The 22,505-nt window shown below is 44.6% G+C and overlaps 1 protein-coding gene across 1 annotated transcript in view; it reads left to right on the top strand.

Annotated features, from left to right (window-relative positions):
- Nucleotides 1–21,887, top strand: part of LOC135375358 (uncharacterized) — a 110,747-nt gene extending 88,860 nt beyond the window's left edge. The window contains exons 10-11 of the mRNA XM_064608080.1: nucleotides 10,313–10,342; nucleotides 21,699–21,887. Coding sequence (XP_064464150.1) covers nucleotides 10,313–10,342; nucleotides 21,699–21,842 — 174 coding nt within the window. The 3' untranslated portion in view covers nucleotides 21,843–21,887. The remainder of the gene's footprint in view (nucleotides 1–10,312; nucleotides 10,343–21,698) is intronic.
- The last annotated feature ends 618 nt before the right edge of the window (nucleotides 21,888–22,505 follow it).

Raw genomic sequence — 22,505 nt, 5'->3', positions numbered from 1 at the left:
ATCGTAGTTGAACGCCTTACCAAAAGCTGCAACGAAAGGTTCGTCACACTTTGTCAAATTCGAGAGAGGATGCTTCTAGCGGTTTCGCATGGCGTTTCTTTGCCAACAGCAGTTGGTACGACGGTTGGAGCTCCAGCGAATGAGTTACTGGAGGAAACAACCAATTTCTACACGGTGCATCTTTTTGCGTAATAAACAAATGTTACCAATGCACGAGACTGGAGTCTTTCTAGAGGAATATAGAAGTGTATAAATTATGTCAACATTACAATGACTTTACCAAACACAGCAACAGACATATAAAAAGCAAATATACGTCCCGTGCACCACCAGTTTCGTGCCGATAATGTCCGTACGGGACATCCTTGGGCGATACGATGACGCTGCTTTTCTGTCCCATTCTGTCCTTCTCCCACGCATTAAACGAACCTAAAACGGATGTACACAGGACGTCCGAATGTTCGTTCGCAGATATTCCAAGGACATCCATAGGAGTTTAATGTGTTGTTGGGGATATGACACCATGGAGAAAACAGGCTTAAGACGAGTGACTACACTTAACCACAGCATCACCACACAACGCTATGAAATTCAACAGCTAACACAAGATGACAACTGCAAAATGCTAAGCGCAGTGTAAAAGATCAACACAGCTAAACACGCATCAGCATGGAAAAATGCTTAAGATGCACAAAACTGCGACACCTAATGGTGTGGAAGTCACTGGTAAACAAGTGCAATCTTGCAGTAAAAATACTTAACACACGCTAGGTAAAATGGCGCTAACATCGGGAAAATCCGCTACGGCAAATCACTCACGTTTCCACCGCGGCAACGGAGCGTCCGCTCCCGCGATAGTCACGCCTCAATTGTGGAGTCCATGGCCGATGCACCGGCCGCACGTCCTCTCCCCACGAGAGCCAGCCCTCGGCTAAAAAAAGCCCCTCCTTGGTGGCGTTAGAATAGTAGAATATTCGTATATGACTATGAATGAACATGGACTGTACTGGAATAACTTACTTATAAACACAAGCTGCCTATATACTAAGTCCACTTTTTTGTAAATATGAACGAAATGATGGAAATTACGGTAAGACGTACCTCCACCTAGTATATTTGGTATTTAAAGCCTCTAGTAGTTTCTGTGGGAAAGGCATAGCGTATCTTTTTTTTTTTGTTTTTACAATCGTGCCTCGTTAATATGACCCCAGTTAATATGGATGACGCGAATTATGAAGAGTTCTTCCCCGGAACGAAACTTTTGCCATGTATTTGTGTCTCTGTAATATGGAACCCCGCTTCTCGGACAGAGGACAGCGCAAACTGGTACTACTTCCATACGACCCTATGTAGTTTTGCCTCATTATTGTGGACATGTTCCCAGGAGGACAACCTCAATGAGAATCGAATGACGAGCCCTTGTTCCGAATTTCTACTTTCTTTTGCCACACAATAATTATAGGGGTTATTTTGCAACCAATCCCGGGTAACAGCCCTTACGAGAACACAAGATGATGACGCGCCCTTGTTCGAAAGTTCTCCCTTTGTCACTGAAGACACCTAAACGCCAAATGGAGGCTAGCAGTAGCGCAGGGGATGGTTCGGAAATGGGCATCATGATGTCATAGCTGTTATAAAGAGCAAGGGAACATTATGTGACTTCAGTTTCTCCCGAGTTCATCATCAAGGACAGTTCACATGGCTCGAGCAGGTCTCCAAACAGCGCTCCAGATCTCAAGCTATCGAAATTCTGTCGACCTTGAGCTCCACGAGGTATGCGTACAAGTAAGCACTGATTACTGAGTTTTTATCGTAATAAATGTTGGACGATTTATTATTATGGACGATTCATTTTATGGACGATTTTAGCGAAGAACGGAAGTGTCCATATTAACGAGGCACGACTGTATAACCATGCTCTTGTTTTTTCCAAGTTCGTGCAACACCCATCTCACAAAGTGTTGGCATACAGTGTTTCTGTGTTTCCTGTATGAGACAACGCAAGCTTTGAACAAAGCTAACGCTAGTAGGACGCCGAGTATTACTTCGGCTGCACTCTTTCTGAGTAAGTGACGAACAATTACAAAATGTTCAGAATAACTATTTTGTATTGAAACCCACCAGCATAAGTGTGCATCACACACGCTTCTTACATGTGAATATGAGCTCTCATAGGTTCGCGCTGCCCTCGAACTTCTAAATATGCTACTTTGATGACAGCTCCTTGCAACATAAGCACTCGACCACTTTCGAAATTATTATGCATTAACCACACAGGCACCTTAAAAAGACGGTGCCGTCAAGCACGAAATTTACACAAACGGTTTATTTGCTTCATCATGATAAATTCGGAAAAATCGTTTACCAGTCTGTTGTTTGTTGTTTACGTTGTCTACTTCTTGTGTGCCCGATGCGTATGGAACTTCCTCTTCATGCTGAAGTCGATTCGCGACTCAACATTTCAAGAGCAAGGCTTCCGAATTCTGCTTCACGTAGCAGCACTTCCCTCTCAGTTGCTGAAAGGTGTCTGAAAAGCTGCCTTCTTGACTCCGCTGTGCTTTCTCCTTCGACGTCCATGCTGAAAAAAGCACTCCGCAATACGGAAATTGCGGAAACCACTCGAACTTCCGGTGTGGACTTCCTTCGAATAAATGTCGCGGGCATTTTACGTCATACACTAGGGAGAACCGATGTAAGCGAAACCGCTTTTCGGCTCCTTGTTTAGAATAGTTCGCGGCTCCGCAGAGACGAGACGCTTCCATTGTAATATGGAGGCACCATGTAGGTTCGTTATCCTTACAAACAAAAACATTTACCAGGTTTTGGTCAGAGACCCTTTAAGTGTCTATCTCGTTCTAGTCACAGATTTGGCCTACACAGCATAAACATTTGTTAGGCTGGTCTTTCTGAGTTACAGTAGAAATACGTGCATAACAGATATCATACGTTACATAGTTGGAATAAAATAAGTTATTCAAACAAATTGCCAATTACAACTGGGTGAAGTCTCACCTGAAAATCTCATTTTGCACATCAACCAAGCGCCGACTGTTGTGTAGTCTTGCACAATTGTGACGACGGGAACAACAGTGACGACACCAAGAAACTGAGACCGGATATAGATTAATCGTAGGATTTAATTCACTTTCTCTAAAACGGGAAAGCGTTCACACTTTCTATTTTATTGGGATGATGTACGTGTAGAGGAGAATCGAATGCAGTCGCGACCTGAATACTCAACGGAGGTTCGAACTGTCGCTGTAAGGGTGCGAGTTTGAGGTTACGGCGCAGGTAGCCAGGAGATTTGTTAGGTTTGGACACGATGTATAAAATATGAAAGAGCCCAGGAGAGATCAGAGACAGTAGGCAGGCAGAGATATCTGTAGCTATGAGAACAAGGAAGAGGTGTATTACAGAGGGAGTTGAGAGCTGTAATAATGCCACGAGTACAATCTAAATCCAGTAACTCTAGACGTTACTTTGAAACCGGCATTACTTCCAGAATAATGGTTACTTCTCGTTGACCGAAGAGGTTACGCCAGATTTATAAGTGGCTTCTGGTGTCTGAGCGGGTTTTAGCGGTTACTACACATGAAAACAACGCGCGTAACTCGTAAAAGATTGGTTACGCATAGCCTGAGTTACCCTTAAAAAGAAAAAAAGACAGTTACGATATGCCGCCAAGGTTTTGAATTCGGGACACGTGACACGCTGCATGTGCTTGTCTAAAAGGAAACACCAAAATGTCCAGAGTGCCATCCAACGCGGTCTACAGAATTCGTTTTCTATCTTGGTGTGCGAGATTTCGCTATCATTACTCACGGGAGGACATCATAACTCAGCTTCATGTATCTCAAAAGTCGCCTGTAAAAATAATAATAAAAGAAAACACAACATCAATCCTAGGTGATGTTCCTCATTAGCGGATTGGTAAACATCTGCTGAGGATGTAGCTGATTTCGGGCGAACGGCGGACTGCGGTTGGCAAAACTCCCATAGGAGTTTGCACAGAAATGTGCGCCGGATTTCATTTGGTTTGCGTTTGCGATTCGTCGCTGCAACTCACAGAGATGGTGGAACGCTGACTTTCGCGGCCTGCGAAACGCTGCGACAGTTGGTGAGTATACTCTACAATAGCTTGGGGTTACTACTCAGTTTAATCTTGTGACATCAACGGATACAGGCGGATGACTTCGACAAACGTCGGCGTCCCGCGAAGACGCTGCACTGAAGGGGACTGCGACTTGACTATGAATTGATGAGTTCGTTGCTGACCACGACGATAATGGTTGTGCAACGAGGGTGCAGTGCTGCTACTGTGATCATTACCCGTCGAAGCACGCAGCGTTAAGCGAAATAGGTATGTCCCGTGTTTTGACTCAGTGCATGTGACTGTATGTTATATCGCAACCGCGGAAGCGTATGATGATGACGACGTTCTTCATTGTACCTTGTTTGAATAACACAGGTTCCTACGTAACGCAAAATACGTTCCAAATACCGTTTTTGTTCATGTGAAATACTGTTGCCTTTCCGTTGCTCGCGTTCGTGTCGTCACGAACGTTCACAGCCGGGCCCGTTAGATATAGGTATGCTGCAGTACGCTTTGTCGTGATGCGTGCAGTGGGTTATGCAGGTGCCTGCCCCCCCCCTCCCCCCAGCGTGTGACAGCAGCTGTTGTTCGTTTCTTCAGAAGGGTACCCGGAGAGGCAGGTATGCAAAGTCAGCAGTCTATGCGACGCCATCACATCAGTTTGCCGGTGGACGCCTACAGATCGCGAAACAAATTCGCAATACCGTAAGGGCCGATCTGTTTTCGGCAAGTGAAGGCAGCTTGAGAGTTGTAGCGATTCGTCGGGAACAAACTCAAAGTGGAAAGCTGCGTAGTATTCCAATCGATATATTTTCTATTAAAATCCGTTATGCAGCTTAGCACAATTTTTTTGTCCCTTTCTGGTGATTTATGAGTCAATAATCAGTCAACCATTCCCGGGATCTTTCTACTATAGGGAACTCACATAAAGTGCAAGTGTGTGACCCACGTCAAGAGGAGACTCAATCGCCCGCCCCCTGTGTCGATGAATATGGGAAGCTCTAACATGACACGCTGTGAGAGAGTGTTTCCACGTCTGTGTTGCACATCACAGGGCAGCCCAGCTCTGATTCTGTGAACACCTCACGTTTTAACGGGGAATTTTCAAGCGGCTAGCACAGGCAAGGCTCAGCTCCCAGGTGAACAGCGATGTGACATTGGCGTCGAGGGTGACCAGGGTGGACGGCATCGAACCATCAGCATTGACACAGACCAGGGTGAAGAGCTAGCTGGTAAAGGAGTTGAGTTACATGTGAGCTCTAAAGTAAGCCGTATTATTTCCATCCTCAGTCGTTCAACCCGGATGGGCAATTGCCACCTAGACCTGCCGTTTTCTTTACGGAACCTAAGAAATGGGTTTATGGTGGCACACAAGGGGAACGCATACCACTTCACCACGCTTGTACTTTGGAAAAGGCCGTCGTCCTGTGCCTTCTTATGTACGACATTAAGGACTGGTCCTACTCACTTGCACACAGCAAGACGCTACTACTGATGCAACAAGTAAACGTGAATGACGACGTTCAAAAGGCATGCATGAATGGAAAATTGAAGGACCTTGTGAAGGCGGCTCGAGAAGAAGGACATAATTTTAGTGCAATATTTACACCAAAGCCAAGGGGAAGATAAGTGCCGTTTTGTTTTTCGTTCACATGTATTGTACTCGAAAGAATAAAAGCTTCTACCGCACAGGTTGTGAAGAGAGGGAAGTCCAAGATCCAGTGGTGGCAGAGAGGGATACAAAACCTCAAGAATGGTGTCATCGATATTCCTAACAGCGGCTGCTCCCTCAAAGTTCGCCGTGGTGATCATAGGTATAGTGCACTGAAATGTTTGTGGTGACATGCTTAGAAGTTTACTTCATCATTTTGTTCATGAAAAAAAGCTGAGCATGCTAACATTTGGGAAAATTATTAGCACGTCACCACACATCCTGAAGTGCATTGCCTACGATCAAGAAGGTGAAGTGTTCGGAAGCAGCCCCTGCTTGAATATCGGCAGCGCCATCCCTGGGTTTTGTAACCTTCGTAGCATCGCGGTCGCGATGCTACATAGCATGTAGCATCGCGAGTAACCTGTATTTAAGGGTTACCAGTCAACCACGGCTCGGATGAAGTATCGGTTACACTGTAACCCACCCCCATGGGTTACACGGCAACTGCTAAAATAAAGGTAAAAAACCAGCACACTTTTTACTCTTATTTAGGGGTTACTCGATTTAGAGTGTACGATTAAAGATACACGATTTTACATTTTTTAGTGTTTAACGGCGTAAGGCAATAAGACCACCCATCTGTTATTTTGTTAGGGTTAGGCTGAAGAATATCAGTATCGCCAACGGATGTTACGATAAATTACGCAGTCATCGGCGAAAAATGATGCGTGAAAGAGCATGCTATAGCCTAAGACAGAAAAAGCGCCCTCCAAAACGCTAGACACGTCGACTCTGGGAATTTTCACATTCTTAGTGACAAGTGCATCTCGTAAAAGATAAAACAGCATCGCATCAAATGCATGCACCCCTTTTACGTGGGCTTTGGAATTTAAGAGATGTTCAAAATCCGAATGTAGAACTTCATCTATGAGCTCTCGCTTGATGGGTGCAGTGCAACTGATGTATAGCGATAGACAGTGAATTTTTTCTCTCACGTGTGAAAGCCTCGGGAAGCAGCTGATGAAAATTGAGGATGAGTTAGACCTGTCCTCTTATCACGGCTCCTATCCAACGGACCACCCGCTTTTCAACGATAAGCACGCGAACCAGATGGGGTACTTCAAAGACGAGGCGGAGTTACTCAGGAAGTAGCAGCCATCCGAACCAAAATGTACAGCGTTCTCCTGACTGGGCCTCTCAAACAAATCGCGAGAGTGAAAGCAGTTAAGAAAGACGTGGTGAGAAAACACTTATTGTACGAACTGTACCGAGATTCTCTGTTCAATGAATGGGCAGTCTCAGAAGCAGTGCGCCATCCACAGTATAAAGCAGATAAGATATTCCATTTCGAGACTCAAGAAGACCATGGTCCCGTACGATTACATTATCCTGTGGATTCCATACGCTACTTCCCTTGCGGAAGCTGCTAATACAGTAAGCTTTGCTGGTGTTCTGACATATATCGGATTACAGTAGCACTGTCTCTCTTTGTGGAGGATCAGAAAATCCCCAGAAGACACTTCGAGAACGTCATTGGCGATCGACTGACAGTGGAACAAAGAACAAGGCCTTCGTGCACGCGCATATTGCGGAGAATACAAATAAAATTTTCTAGGCGAGATATGCTCTCTCTCAATCTCTCAGATGGGAGAAGCAGAGGTCATTGTGGCAATGTGGTAGCCTTATGGCGCATAAAAAGACCGGCCATTCCGTCGTGGTGCTGGTGCCGTGACCAGCACAATGATGATGCGCCGAAGAAGATTCCCCATACCTTATCCAGCACTTCTCATCCAGTAATTGAGGAGATCAGGCAAGTCAGGGAGGGTGCAGGCATCTATCGACAAACTCAGGAGACACCTTTGTATATTTCCATTCAATCAAGATGTTTCCTCGAGGCAGAAAAACAGAGAATCTCGTCTAAGTTATTGAGGCAGTTTAATGCATTGCCATTCGATCACCAAGCGTCGTTTCAATAAATCAGTGACAAAGTTCACAATGCGTGCAAATGATGCTGCATCTCCAGTACGCACTTACAATGCTGTCTTTTAGCCTTTGGTGATGGCTTGGCGCTTCGAAATAAGCGTAGGATGTCTCGTTATCATAACATGTCTTCCAAGCAGAAGTCGTTAATCTCTAGGCAACTTCTCCTGATGTGTTATTTATGAGCCAATTCAGCTCATATCTTACACTACCACATTGCTTGGACATATCGTCCAACCGTTCATCGCCATCGCCGTTGTCATCTTCACGTGATCCATACAAGGACCACGAGTGTCTTCATACAGCAAAGCCTGCTCAAGCGGTGTAAATTTCACCTCACGATTCCTCGTATCCATGGTCAGCTTCACGAGCATTTGACTGATTTTCACCGAAAAGAAACTTCGTTCAGTGAACAACGATTTTCAAGAGACCTCGCTTCCTTCCGCAAGCGATGCCCTTCCTTCCGCAGTTGGTGACCCAGGACGTTCCGTTTCTTCGTTCCCCCTCCATTCCCGCGCGCGCATGCGTACCGCCCGCAGACAGGCGCCAAGGGCCCGAAACTCGCCAGTTCCTTTACCGGATAAAGTGAGGCGCTTCATGCGTTTCACGTCATCGGACGTCAGAAAACGTCATAAATTGACCGTCATGGAGACATCCGGTGGCTAGTGATTACTGATTGGTTCACATGAGGATGAATTCGTTTTCTGAGCGATGATTGGCCTTTTCAAATTTGTTCGCGAGCGCTCGAACAGGCTACAGCGCGGCGGCTGTGCCGGTTGGAACCGGCGTCCGTTTCGGACGGCTCGTGTTGTGTAGCGGTTGTGTTGGACTATGAGTTCTGATTTTTCCTGTTTAAAAGCGCAAGCTGTATCATGTGAGTGTCCTCGAACAGTCACAGCTGCCAGGGAAGATACCTGTGCAACATTTCTGCTCTGCTTCTTGGTGTAGAAACTATTCGAGCGTCCGAACGACTCGTACCCGATACCTAGTCAACGATTGCCGAGAGGTAAGTCATTTGTCGTTGCTTGTTGCTTTACAACACCGCATTCACTTCGCGTATTGTGAATAAGTTGCTTAACAGTTACCGGAATACGCGGTGACCGAGACAGACAGATACGATCCTTCCTTTGCAGATACGATAGTAGACTATATTTCTTTTCGTGAAACAATATAATCTAAATGTTATGATTAAATACTCGTTCACGTCGTACTGTATAAAGGTATGACGCTACTGTAAGTCTGATTCTTGGTGATTTCGCTCTACAAGTTTCGTCCGACGCGTTGACTTAGTAGCTGTTCTGTACGTAGCGCCAAAGCCAAGATTGTCAGGCTAATCCGTCTGAATATATCATTGTGAAGTAACGCAATAAAAGGTATTTTTGCTACTGAGGTCGCTCATCACACGCCATGGCTGCGAGCTTCTCACAACCCTACCACCGTTTTTATTTTTCGCGTTCAATAGCACCTTTATTCTTTCTATTTACATTGCAACCTTCACATTCATAACTGTATATCTGATGCCAATTTTCTTCATCTTGCAGCCACTAAGCTCCATTGCCATAGGCAATCCGACATTATCAGGATTCTTCAAGCAAATTCTGGAGCAATATTAATGTCATCCTATGTACGTCTTGCTTGCATAACCGTATGTCGTACAATAAAATACTTCATGTGACAAAAACAATCAAGGCTCCGTCGTATTCCTGTAAATCCCACTGCATTCCGACAAACGCGAACCAAAAAACAGTCCATGGAAGAAAAAAAAAGGAACAACAAAAAAAGACGGGAAGCAGAGCAGAGAGGAGGAAAGTACTGAGAGAGAAACGAATGACATGTCATTTACGTCATTCGCGACATAAAAAAAGAAAAAGAAATATGGTGGCTAGTCCTCAATCATTGGTCCAGCTCCGGAGGTCACGTGAGTTTTCAGCTACAATAGATTTCTACTACAGCTTCGCGCCCATGGAGGCGCTTTTGTCAGCAGAGCGCTGGCTCTCGTGGGAAGAGGATGTGCGAGCGGTCGCTGCACCGTTGCCGCGCCACGACAGTCGAGACCTGGCTGTCGACGGGAGCGGACGCCCCGTCGCCGCCTTTGAAAGATGGGTGATTCGCCGTAGCGGTTAGGGCTTAGGTTAGTTTAGTTCGAAACACATACAGTTATCGCAGGTTTTGACAACTCGAAGCAGGAGGGTATTGTGATGACCATACCGTGATGGCCGCGAAGTTTCACTGAAGGTCAATTTCTCACCTAGAATTAAACGCACACGTACTGATCAGCTGTTTGCATTTCTTCAATGAGTTGTCATAATGGGTCCCTTGCGAAAACCATGGCATTGTTGGTGCACAGCTGATTCCTGCCAGCACTCACACTGTTATGGCGGTCTCGCCATGACGGAACCTTTCCGGGTTTTTTTTTTCGCGCGGCCAGCAACATCGGACGCATTGCACTCATCTTACACGTGGTAACCTTGGTCCACAGTGACACTATGACTTACAAATCAGTGTATCGTAGTATTCCTCACTCACAGCTCTCCATTAGCAACGGTGTGCAATATTTTGATCCTGTCGCCTTTCTTCTTGTGCAGGATGGGCCCTGTATCAACGAGACGGTACTGGTAAGCAATGCATTGCTTTGATGTCATGACGACTTGCACGTTCTGAACACATGCCCACAGAAAATATAAAGTTACACACAGTGACAAGGGTACAACTTGGTTCTGTGAACACAAGAAGGAAAGCTAAAGTTTTGGACGGCCTAACTGGGTGGGTAACTCGTCTCAGAACCTGACAGGAGGTCACGCAGATGTGTAATTTTGACGACAAACTCATTTACTTCAAGTAGGACTCCCCATCGAAATCACCACAAAGGTTGTGGCATGCCCGTAACCTTTGGGATGTGAGAAGCATCTGTACGAAATATCTATTTCCAAAACTGCGAATATTTTATTGAAACCAATGTATTGCGAAGTCATCGCTTCGCTTCTGTGAGGCGAATAATAATTCGGGGCTTTACTTCGCGAGACACCACATTTGACGTCCCTCGTTGAAGACGACGTGTCTGAGCAGCTTTTACCCTTCCACCAAGATGGTTTCCTCTGCTGGTACGGAACCCGGTTGCGACCCTATGTAGAGTGAGAGTACAGAAAGGAACACGCTGCTGGCATCATCCGGAAAGCGATAATGCAGTTTTCGAAGTAGACGACAATGTTGGGTGACGTCACCGTATCCTCATTTGGACGAACCTCCCTAGGATGGAGCACTACTCTTCGCAATTCGGATTCGGTTTGCTATTTGTATCATATACAAAGTAATTACTTAAGTAAAATCAATGTGAATGTTAATGTTGTATTCGGCACCAAGGAGGGAGGGGAGGTTCGTAATGTGTATGATGCTTACATACCTACCTTTTGGTTTTGAATCATTGTGCATGTTTCTTTAAAGCTCAGCTACGCCGATTTTCGAGTGTTACAGAATGGAATGGTACTCACACGATGTGTTCATAAGGGAACACTGATTATGTGTGCAAAATAGTTATCCCAAACTCCTCGCAGTTTCTAGAAAAAGTGAATTTTTAGTTTCACTGACATTCCGTCTTGTAGCCCGCAAACCCTGTGTCGACGACACATTCGTGGTCTGCCCGTGCCTCGGCTTGGCATGACATTTGTCATGGTTTGTTCCTCCAAGCCGGCCGGTTTCTTCTGACGAGCTGTCTGCTGCCCAGATTGACATTGGGGAATTGATAAACAGTTCGCTATTAGGGAGCCAGTATATTTCTGGACTTCACTAAACCCACGAGGAACGTGAGTTTTGCTTCCTTCGACTGCAAACTTAGGCCAGTACAGACTTCCTGATGTGTTTCGTCTTCTGTGCTCCCAGACAACTTTCTCCTGTGAACGTCCGAAACAGATCCCAAGGTCCATATCCGGAAATCTATATTCGTCGGATATCAATGGGAGCCTCATACATGGACGTCCCAAGATCTGTATCCACAGAATCTCCGTTCGCGGCTGTTTCAAGAATTGTCCGAGTTAGATCCCTGTCAGGATGTTACACGGATCATTTATTGCGGGGGGGAGCTAATAACTGGAGGCGATGCAGCACTGCGAAGTTTGACTTTCGATGTAGAAGCTGAATGTCTCAAACTAAAACCAGTAACAACCACAGACGTTGGCTTGATAGCGAGTTAATACACCGATCAATTTCTTCATTCGTTGTTGTATGCGTGCGTAATCGAATTAAGCTTAGACAGCTCACCCATCATTTTGGTTCACAGGCGAGGAGGTATCTGGAATATGGGGATGCTCGCGAGACAAGCAGTATATAGTATCTGTTTTCTCTTTGGAAGGAAATGGCACTGCCTTTCGAAGTGAGCTTCTGGGAATGGGTGGTCTACTCGGAGCTTTCATATATTTTTTTCTTATTAAAACGCTGCGTTCGTTCTCCGTCATGGCGTGTACGAGAAACAATAAAGAGGTGCAACAGAAATTGAAAGGTGCGGAGGCGGGGATTAAAAAAAAATGGCAGGCAGAAAAATGCTGATTTCTACGAAAACTGAGGATCAATGTCTTTCTCCTCTACGGATGTTTGTATGTCCACACAACGTGTACCTGTAAATAAGTAAGTCCGTGCAATGTCCAGACATCTCCATGTAACACCCTATGAGGACAATCGACGGATATATGTGGGAAGTCCGAACCGTGGCCACTCGGAGATGTGGGGGACATCCGTCGGAAAAAGTCTGTCTCCCAGGAAGATCCGAATTTCCGTGAAAGGATATCCGCAGGAACACCCCGGGAAGTTTTGTTCTGTTTGGGTTGCGTGCCGAGAATGCGTGAGCGTTTTGCTCCCGTCTGCAAGAACACTTCAGCATACAGTTCCGATGTTTCAAACCACAACTTTCCGGAAGGCGAAGAAAACGCTATTTATTACAACAATCGGTTACAACTCCGACTGGGTGCCACCTTCGAAAGCAGCGATTTGATCTGTTCATTTCGCTCATACGAATGTCACGGAAGCAATGCGCAACTTGTTTCACACGAAGCCGAAGATGTCTCGTCCGGGATGCTGTGCCAACCTTATCTGCAGCAGGAGATTCCAGGGGCAGGACTAGGCAGCAGATCAAGGTAAGACGCGTAATGTTAGACAAGTCAGTCATGCGGTGCAAATGCCATCACACAGAAAAGAAAAATACGCTATCTGTCAGTTACTGCTTCATCCTTTAGAGATTAGGCCCCAGCGGGGCCCCAATTCCAAATCTCAGTAGAGATTTGGAATTGCCTTATTTGTTAAATGATTTCGCAGGCATTCTGGCACCACTGAAAAGCTTGCACTCCACGTCTCAACTATCACCGTCTGGGTTTCAAGTTGAAGGCTGCCACCAGTGCCAACCAAACGCCCCTTCAAAGTTCATCTGTTTTTGTTGACGGAACACTGACACCTGGCACCTAGACATTTCATTTTCTGATGAAACAAGTGCATTGCATCACTAGCTTAGAGCAACCATGCCTGAGGTGTTTGTATTCTTACTCCAGCGCTTTCAGAGTACATTTAAGCAGAATCATCGTATCATATGCACGGCAGCACATCTTGTGTATTTTGGTAGGTAAGGTATAAATTAAAATGTTGGCTCAGCTGTGGTATTTTAGTCTCAAATAAGGTGTTCTTCCAGAGCCCTCAAGTTCAGTTCAATCACTTTCATGTGTGCAACAGCACATACCTTTTCTCAGTTTCGAGTAAGGTAAATAGAAATCTTCCAGTTGATGTGTTTCGGTCATAAATTATGTTTTTCGAGACGTTTCATGGTTACATTCAGACAGCATAATGTGTGCAACAGTACATTCTTTTTCTCAGGTGAAGTAAGGTAAATCTGGCCGCTGTTGTGTTATGGCAATGCAGCAGAAGCTTGTGTTGCATTCAATTGGTATCATGTATACAAAAACTTGTTGTATGCCTTTCTGTAGTTGCTGTACTAATATTGTGAGTACAGAGACATTCCTGCAGAACATATCGGAGCATCTTGTGTGCTGTTGTTGGTATGATCTGCAGCGGTATATTGATAATGTTAATTATTCAATGACTTCAGCTAACATTTACATTCTTACTTCCAGGTAAACCTGTCACGCAGCTGCCCTACCCCTTGGTATGCTTAGTTCAAGATTGTACCGAAACAATCCACTTGGAGCATTATTTTTCAATTGGCAGTGGCACTCCTATCACAACACACCACACACTGCATGTCTAAGGTGCGTGTACAATGCATCAAACCTATTCTCAGGTACAGGCGAGCTGCTACGCAATTACAACATGAAACAACTGACACAGAGATCGTAAAGTCATTCCTTTTCCTCCCCACCTTGGGTTTCATGTTGTTATACTCACATATAACTCATATGGCCTGTGCTGTGCAGCATGAGCAAAAGCACATATTGTTTCTGGTCACATGACACGGGACATAAATAGAGTGAAGCCTTCCTATGTTGGACACCCACGGTGCAGCCGAAGCGTGTCCTACTTGTAAGGTGCCAACGAGGAGGACGAGAGGGTGGGGTCACGAGGAGGAAAGAAGAGGACACAGTTTGGACTATTGGGTTCCTTTGAGAAGGAACGTTACACTACTTATAGAGGTGTCCGAGTTACAGAATTTCAGAGGAACAAAAAATGGAAAACATCACAGCTGTGTTGCCAGAAATGTCCCCTTCTTCAATTTATGGTCCTTAGTGGTACCTGGTGGTGGTGCCTGGTAGTGGTACCTGGTGGTAGTGCTACCTCTACCCACACTTCACTGATAATTATTACTGATTTTGGTAGATTCAATTCCGTTCAGATTCCACTCGATGGCATTACCTCTGGAACTTTTCGAGCGTCTCTTAAGCGTCAGACTGCTTTTCATTGCTTTGGTGCAGTGCGCGTTCAAATGCTGTAGACAAACCGAAGACAAGTGCTCACACAAAGAATTACAATGTAGACTGACAGCACTTGTTTTTGAACTCGAAAAACTAAAAAAAAAAAAAATGCTGAGACCAGTATAGGGGGAAAAAGGGGCGAAAGTCAAGGCCACTGGCTCATTTTGGGTCTTTTTGGTCCAAAGATGGGCAGAGATTGAGGTAATTTTGCCAGGGTTTTGTCCGACTTAGCAGGGAAAACCCTGTCCTACTTCCGGGATAGGGAGGTGTCCGACATAGAGAATTTCGTCCCCATGTAGTTTCAATGGGAGCCTGCCCGTGCGATGAAATCTTGATGAACATAGCAGGAGCAGGCAAGCTAGCTGGTGTTGAACTGATATTAACATTGCCTTGAGTTTGAGGGGAAAAACACAGGACGAACGGAGGACAAGTCCTCCGTTCGTCCTGTGTTTTCCCCTCAAACTCAAGGCCCAATGTTAATATCAATGAAATCTTCTCCGACATGGGGAGTTGTCCAAGGTAGAGAAGTGTCCGACTTTGGAGGTCTTACTGTACTATACAGCACTCTACATCATGTAATCTAACAGTTGTTAACGTTAGGTTATTTTAACCATGGAATTTACCCTACTTGCACCATACCATGTCCAAACACGAACAACTGCTAGACAGCAGCATGTACTGTTGCCGTATAGCACTTATGGCTTGCGTCCTGTGATCGGAAGCAATGGTATCTTTTTCTGCTACAACCGGTAAACTACAGTAAAGATTTAGAAATACTGTGTCATACCATAAATCACTATGGGAAATGGCAGTTTGAAAAATTGGAGAAGACTGTTATTAGAACGGGGAACATGTTCTATGAAATTGTTTACAGTGTGTGCTGTACCACGTAATGCACTGCAGGCCCACCACAGTATGGTAACGCTCTGAATACTGATTTGCTCAAAAAAGGAACGTGTGCGTTTCTTGTACTAACTTCCCCTTATGCAAAGTAGTAGAAAAATGTTTTCAGCCAATGGGGAGGGAGAGGACATCATTCTGGAGTCTCGTTGACCTACAATGTGTCGTGTGTGAAGGTCATTTTGAAGAGTGTAGGTGGTACAAAACTGTGTACCCACATTCATGGCAGTGTTGACTAATAACCATGATAAAGCAGAGAGCACATTTGTTGCTTCATATATTTGTGTCATGGCAAAGTATGTAGAGATACATCTATCTCAACATACTGGTGCCAAAACTGCTTTTTATGCCTAAAATGTCACAAATAGTTGTCTGTTCAACACCACTAATCATGTGCCAGCCCCCATGACATGTCTGTGACATTCCAAAGTGATTAACATGTCCCATAGATGTGTGCAATGCTGAAGATGACTATGTACCTTTATGGATTCTTGTTTCAAGAAAAGTACTGTGTGATTTGCTAACAGCGCCTGGGTGTACCTTCACAATTCTACATAAAAATATGTAAAGTTTCCGGAAGGAAACATCATGAAGGCCCATAGCGCAAAACCCTGAGACGAGGGATAGGAAGGGACATACACAATGTTTCAACATAGTGTGTGTATGTCCCTTCTTGTATCTCCTCTTCAGGTCTCGCCATCATAGACACTATCACCAGCTCGCTTACTGTTGAACCTTTCTTTCAACGATAAAGGTTACTTTCATGAACTGGATGGCAGCCAACGTGCTGTCAATAAAAAGAAAAATAATGAAAGGAGCTGAATATGATCCTTAGGCTGTGCATGGTCATTGCTTTCTGACAAATGGTGACTTAGAATTTCAGGACAGTGCCTGCAGTGGTAGTATTCTTGTGTTGTCACCCTTGACGCCCATTGTGTGTCATCGGTCACCTGTAATCTGCTTACATGCACATAGCTAAAACAAAGTATATTTCTATTGCTTTGAATACAGTTGGTACAGCACATTGTTTTTACATGTTCTTTGGAAAATATAAATAAAAAAATTTCTACTCTGCAAGTCTCCTGTCAGCTCTACAGAGCAGCTTCGAATTTCACTAGAAGCTACGTGTGAAACCTAGACCAAACTAGTGTTGAAGGTCCATATAGGTCATAGATAGATACTATTATTAGATCATAGGTCAGGCTTAGGTCCTGGTTGGTAGCAACGCAATTGAACCTTATTATAAATTGGTGCAGGAGGTGACCAACTTAACAAAATACACCAACTGACCCTCACAAATGTTGTGGTGTTATGCTTTTGAAGCAACATTAATACGCTGCAGTGGTCTTTTCTTCTTTGTTCCTTTTAACCTAGAAATATTAAGTCTTCGGCATCACCAGCCTTAGTTGCTGAGCATGCAGTTATTTACGTTGAGCGCTGCAGTTTCATATTTGTTTCTCTGGACAAGCAAGCCCGGGCTTCCCCATTTTGATAAGGGTATTTCGGATTTGACAGGACATTTGTGGACAAGGAAAATATTTGGACTCTGTGTATTTTGCTAGTAAGTGCACCGTACAAGGCAGAGGACAGCATCAACCAATTTTCACCAAGGTTATTAAATTTGTGATAAAGTACATATACGTTTTGTCATCTGTAATAACAACTGTTGGGCCCAGCAAACAGGATACATATACCATGATCTGAAGACACTATGCATAACTCAAAAGCAGTATGAGATCGAGTCGTACATGTTTATTTGCGAAACTATTATGAATGAAATATGGCCTGTGTGGTATAGAACAATGCGCACAGTCAAGTAAACCTGCAAACAATACGTATAAGGGCCCTCGATCTACATGCCCCGATGCTCTCTACGAGATAAACAACACACTACAAAACTACATCCAACACTTTTTTGTGCGGGGCAACTCTAATGACCACTTTCATATAACCGACGAATGGTTAAACGAATGCAGTTCGAGTGGTCACGATACATTCCTACGTCGTTCATTGCAGTCGCGCTATGATGCTGCACAATATATGTATCTCGTGTAACAAGCCTGGTAATCGCGCGATGTGCATGTGCAGAAGTGCGGTCTTCTTTCTTTGAAGACCAATCCTCTGGAGGTATATGCTCAAACGACCACCAAGTCTCACGTTGTTGCTCAATCGCTCCCATTCCTGCACTTGTACTAAAAGCAGCAAACGAGTCGACGTGAATGGCAGCTGAACCTTTGAACTGCGAAGTTCTCGAGCACACAATCAATTTCACGCCGAAAATGTTGTTGAGGTGAGTTCGTAATTGTTGTTTCCATCGTTCAATAGTTCTCGGGATTACCTCAGACGAAACGCTCATCGTAGCCGGCGGCCGTAACTGGATTTCCTCGCAAACGGTGAAGACGCCAGGGAAGTAGGAGAAACCCTAAGCTTTCATCCAATCAGAAGCACGATTCTCTATCTACGTAGATGGAGCAGGTTTTTCCCATCTACGTCACAAAAATGGCGGCGCCCATGGCTTGTTTTGGTTTCTTTGATTAATTAATTTTGGTAATAGGAAGACAAAACTGAGAAACGAAAGTGCGTCTCGGGGGCAGTTGGATGTGCTCCTTCTGAATATCACAACCGTTTTAACACATCGGGAAATCGGCGTAGCTGACCTTTAAGCACCATGGTTGCTTAAGTTCATGGTTTAAGCCCATGGTTAAGCACCAGTTGAACTTAAACTATGAAACGACACTTATGAAATGCTAGTTGAATACGCGGACATTGAATAGCCGGGTGCGTTGAATTTCCACAAACGGTGTAGTCAAATGCGTCGGAGCAGTACCAATTTAAATCTCTCAGCCATGACAGCGAAGTAGACCAGGGCTCGTTTGAATAAAATTAAGCAAGTGTTGCCGCACTAAACTTCGAAGAACTTGTTGAAAACGTGCAGCCACACTAATGCACTACCAATGCTCTGGCTAAGGATATGGCGGCCTAGGAGGACTCGCGTGCCGAGGAGCTTATCCAACGTTTTGGGAACGCGTCGTCGCAGCAATGGAGAAGATGACGTCGAATAACACATGTTTTGTGTCAGAAAGTGAGCGTAGGCACGGGAAAGGCCAGTGGTTTGGATATGACGAACGACAACATTCCCAAAGCTTTCAGGGCAGAAGAGTAAGTGCAACGACCACGAGACACGTTGCGCGCACATCAATGTACAACAGAAAAGGATCCCATGGACGAACCGGGCAGTCCGTCGGTGGCTACGCACATTCCCATAACCAAATCTAACTCGCGCAGCCATCCTGAACGGGTCGTCCCGTTAGCAGTCTTCATGGAAGCCCAAAGACTCGCAATGCTGACGTGTTTTCTTTCCGTTCAGGACCTTTGCCTGAAATATAAGCCGTTTTCGGAGGTTCTAATGTACCCCAGGTGAAGCCTTTCCTCTTAAAATTTCCACGGAAGAAAAAACGTCACAGTTCAAAATGTTTATTTGTTCGCGGGTTTATTTGTTATGTGGTTTGTCCCGATAGCAATCACACCTTGACGGTCGACGAACAAAGTATGAGAACCCCACATGAACCTACTTGCACTCAACTTCTGTGCAAAGCGTGCAGCCATAAGACATCTGTGGCTGCGTGGCACATCGACAAGTACACATCTTTCACGGTTGACAAAGCTGTTGATCTCTGCTTCTTACTCCTCCAGTAGAGCGCTGCACCCCCTAGTGTAAATGCCTATCAACTTAAAGAACGCCAGTCAGACTTGACACTCGCCCAATCAGTGTCGCAGAGAGTCTCAACAGCTCTTCTATTCGTTGTCTAATGTAAAACATACTTGGACGTGTGCTTCAGACATTGTAGCACGTGATTGAGACTGTTCCGATGCTCACTGGAAGTGTTGTAACTAAACCGACTCAAATAAAACGCGCCAAATGCAAAATCTGGTCTTCGGGCTCTTTCAAGGTATAGTAGTGCGGCGACAGCTTGCCGGTACTTGTAGGAGAGCGAATTTTACGTCTGATCGTGTTTGGATGTCCTCGGCTTGAGCTTCATTCTGGGATCCAATGGTGAAAATGCTTCCTGTCCTGAAAGCTTAATGAAAATAATAGAACACAGAAGAAACACACATTGCGATGAAAGCTTTCGCCCTGAGCCTGGGCTTCATCAGATACCAACAGCCGAAGAAGTCCACGCTTCGAGCGAGATCTTGTGTCTCAGTAAATGTGGATAACTTCAGCATTTTCTTTTGTCGGAGGCACTTCAAACGGATTCCACAGTTTCTTCATTATCCAGTAAAAGCTTCTAAGATCTCTTCGGCATAGGTTAACCTAGAGGTAACCTATATCTAAACCACCCTCTCCCACCCCTCCATCACAAGTCCGTCCTTCGTCCGTCCCTGCCTTCCTAACTCCGTCCATTTATTTGCTCGTTCACTCGTTCATTTATTTCCTGTTATTTCATGTTGACCTATATACCTATACCTTTACTGGAACCGCTTTGCTACCTTACCTTTGCTGGGAACCGCGATGAATGCGATCACGCTTTCTGGCTGAAGCTTTCATTACCGAAAGAGAGCCCTGAAGTTCGGCACCTACACGCTAAACTTTTTTACACCTATGTTAGTGTAAGAGATGTATTTTGCAATATACACCCAGATCACACTCTTATAACACCCCTTCGAGGTTGATCCTCTCATAGGTGGGTGTGAATTGGATGCACATCTACATTGATGTGTTAAGGGTGCACTAAGGGTGTAATAAGGGTGCAATGGTTTAAGGGTGTTTTGCCTTATTGTAAAACGTTTAACATTTCATGGAACATGAATGGCGTGTACTCTGAGTCTTAATTTTCCTTTCATACCAAAACAAGTAAGAAACACAAACCTTATCTTGATGGTGAGTTGATACAACAACTAATTCCTCAATTCAGTGTTTTGTTTGTTTGTGTGTGTATAATCAAATTAAACTTTGACATCTCACCATTGGGTTTGACTGGAATGCGAGCAGGGCTATCGAATTTCCAGACGCTCGCAATACTGGCAATGTATATGGTATCTCTTTTGCTCCTAGAAAGTAAGCTTTCGGTTCGTTATGCCGTTTGTGTGATGTTTCAAATTTAACCGAATTTTAAGCGCGTATATTTTTATCGGTATATCAGACGGAATATTGGTCCAATATCGCACCAGTTGGTAACTGCTATATTGGGAGAACACGATGCGTTACATGCTCGTGTTATGCATTTACTTTGGCTGATATGCATGATACACCTACTATGGAACCAAAGCTGTACACGTTACGCCACACCAAAAATCGAATCAGTTTTTCGATCAATTGAATCAGTATAGGGTATCGTCCAATTACCAGTGTAGACAAACAAGCCGCACATCCGCTAAGTAGATGTTACAACCTTTCAAAGGTGTGTATGTGTGTGTGTGTTGTGAAATACACTCTGAGAGGTAGGTGTATTTCATCACACCTACAAATTTTTACTCTCAAAGGGGTGTGAAGTATGGTACACTGTAACCTTTTTCACACCTTTAAAGGTGTGCGCTATGAACATTCAACCTGGTTGCGTAACATTGCATCTCCAGGATGATATTTTACAAAATTTGGAAAGCATTACTAAAGATCAAGTGTCGGTGCAAATCTTGCTTTCATTATGTCTTGGATATCGTAGGTACGAGCTAATGCATATATGCATCGCTATCGATAATCGAGCACGCGCAAGTGTCTACAATACTGTTGAACAATGTTGAGATGTTGCAAGACTGAATTTTTGGAGGACAGACAACACTCGAGTAAAGAAAATTTGTGCGAAACCGTGCTCCATTATGATGTTACCAAAATTACACCTAAAAAGGCGTGCGCCATGCACGTTGTTACACCTTTAAAGGTGTGAAACGATTTAGAGTGTACACCCACCTTACAATGAAAAGGGTGTAAGAGAGTTTAGTGTGCAGAACCTCATTCCCGTAATACATCGCACGGTCTGACGCATCTGTAGCGGGGACGTTGATTCCCTTTCTACGTCCCCAAGATTTGTCCTACCATTAAGTAACCGTTATGTGGCAATATAGGGAGTCATAGTTCTTTGTGTTTCGTCTTCCGCTAGTACTCTGTTTCTCTGAGACACACTAGCCGGTGCCCTTAATGTACACTTTTTACTCTTCGATTTTTGAACAGGTATACGGAAGGCAGATTGACGAAAAATGTAGTGTGGGCTACGGCGTGCTCGGTATGCGATACCTGCTCGCCTGGGGCATGCTGGACAAGTACCCCTCTTACATTGACGATATTTGTGACATCCAACAGTCACCACCCATTTAGACATTCAGGAAAGTAAACAATAAAGAATTTCTGCGTTGAAACTCATTATACTAGTCAGTCTGTGTCATGATTTTGCCAACTAATGCGTTAAATCTAACAGTGCTAAAAGCAATATGTGGTATTATGGACGCTGTGGCAAAATACCAGCATTATGCTGCACCAGCTTCAGAAGGACGCTTTTGTTCTTGCGTGGAAGTCCTTTACTACGCATTCGGTTAAGGGGTAACTGTCGTTCGAAAAAGCAACACCAGCGCGAGTCAACCCCCCCCCCACACACACACACACACGCACCGACCGGGTGCATCTAGAACCATGCTACTACCCTCCCGTGAACTCGCGAAGTCTCGCAAAAATATGCAAAGACACGAAATGTCTCACCGTACCATTTTCTACCGGTCGCATTCACAAACAAAGTAAATGCTGAAGACGTCTTTCCTCTTTAACAAAGTGCGAATAATCGTTGAATTCAACGAAACACATTAGACGAGTACACTTATATGGGTTGATGTGCTTTCATAGGCGTGGTTCATTATATCATGGACGCATTATACTGCACATCACCTTACAGAAGAAACAGAGGAATGGAGAATTATTGCTCTACGTGTCGTGCTTAGCGAGATACAACCTCTTGAGTACACTCCCGAGCAAAGTGGAGGCGTCCCA

Source organism: Ornithodoros turicata, chromosome 1, assembly GCF_037126465.1.
Source record: "Ornithodoros turicata isolate Travis chromosome 1, ASM3712646v1, whole genome shotgun sequence".
NCBI classification, from domain to species: Eukaryota; Metazoa; Arthropoda; class Arachnida; order Ixodida; family Argasidae; genus Ornithodoros; species Ornithodoros turicata.
This window is presented reverse-complemented; position numbering and strand designations above follow the sequence as displayed.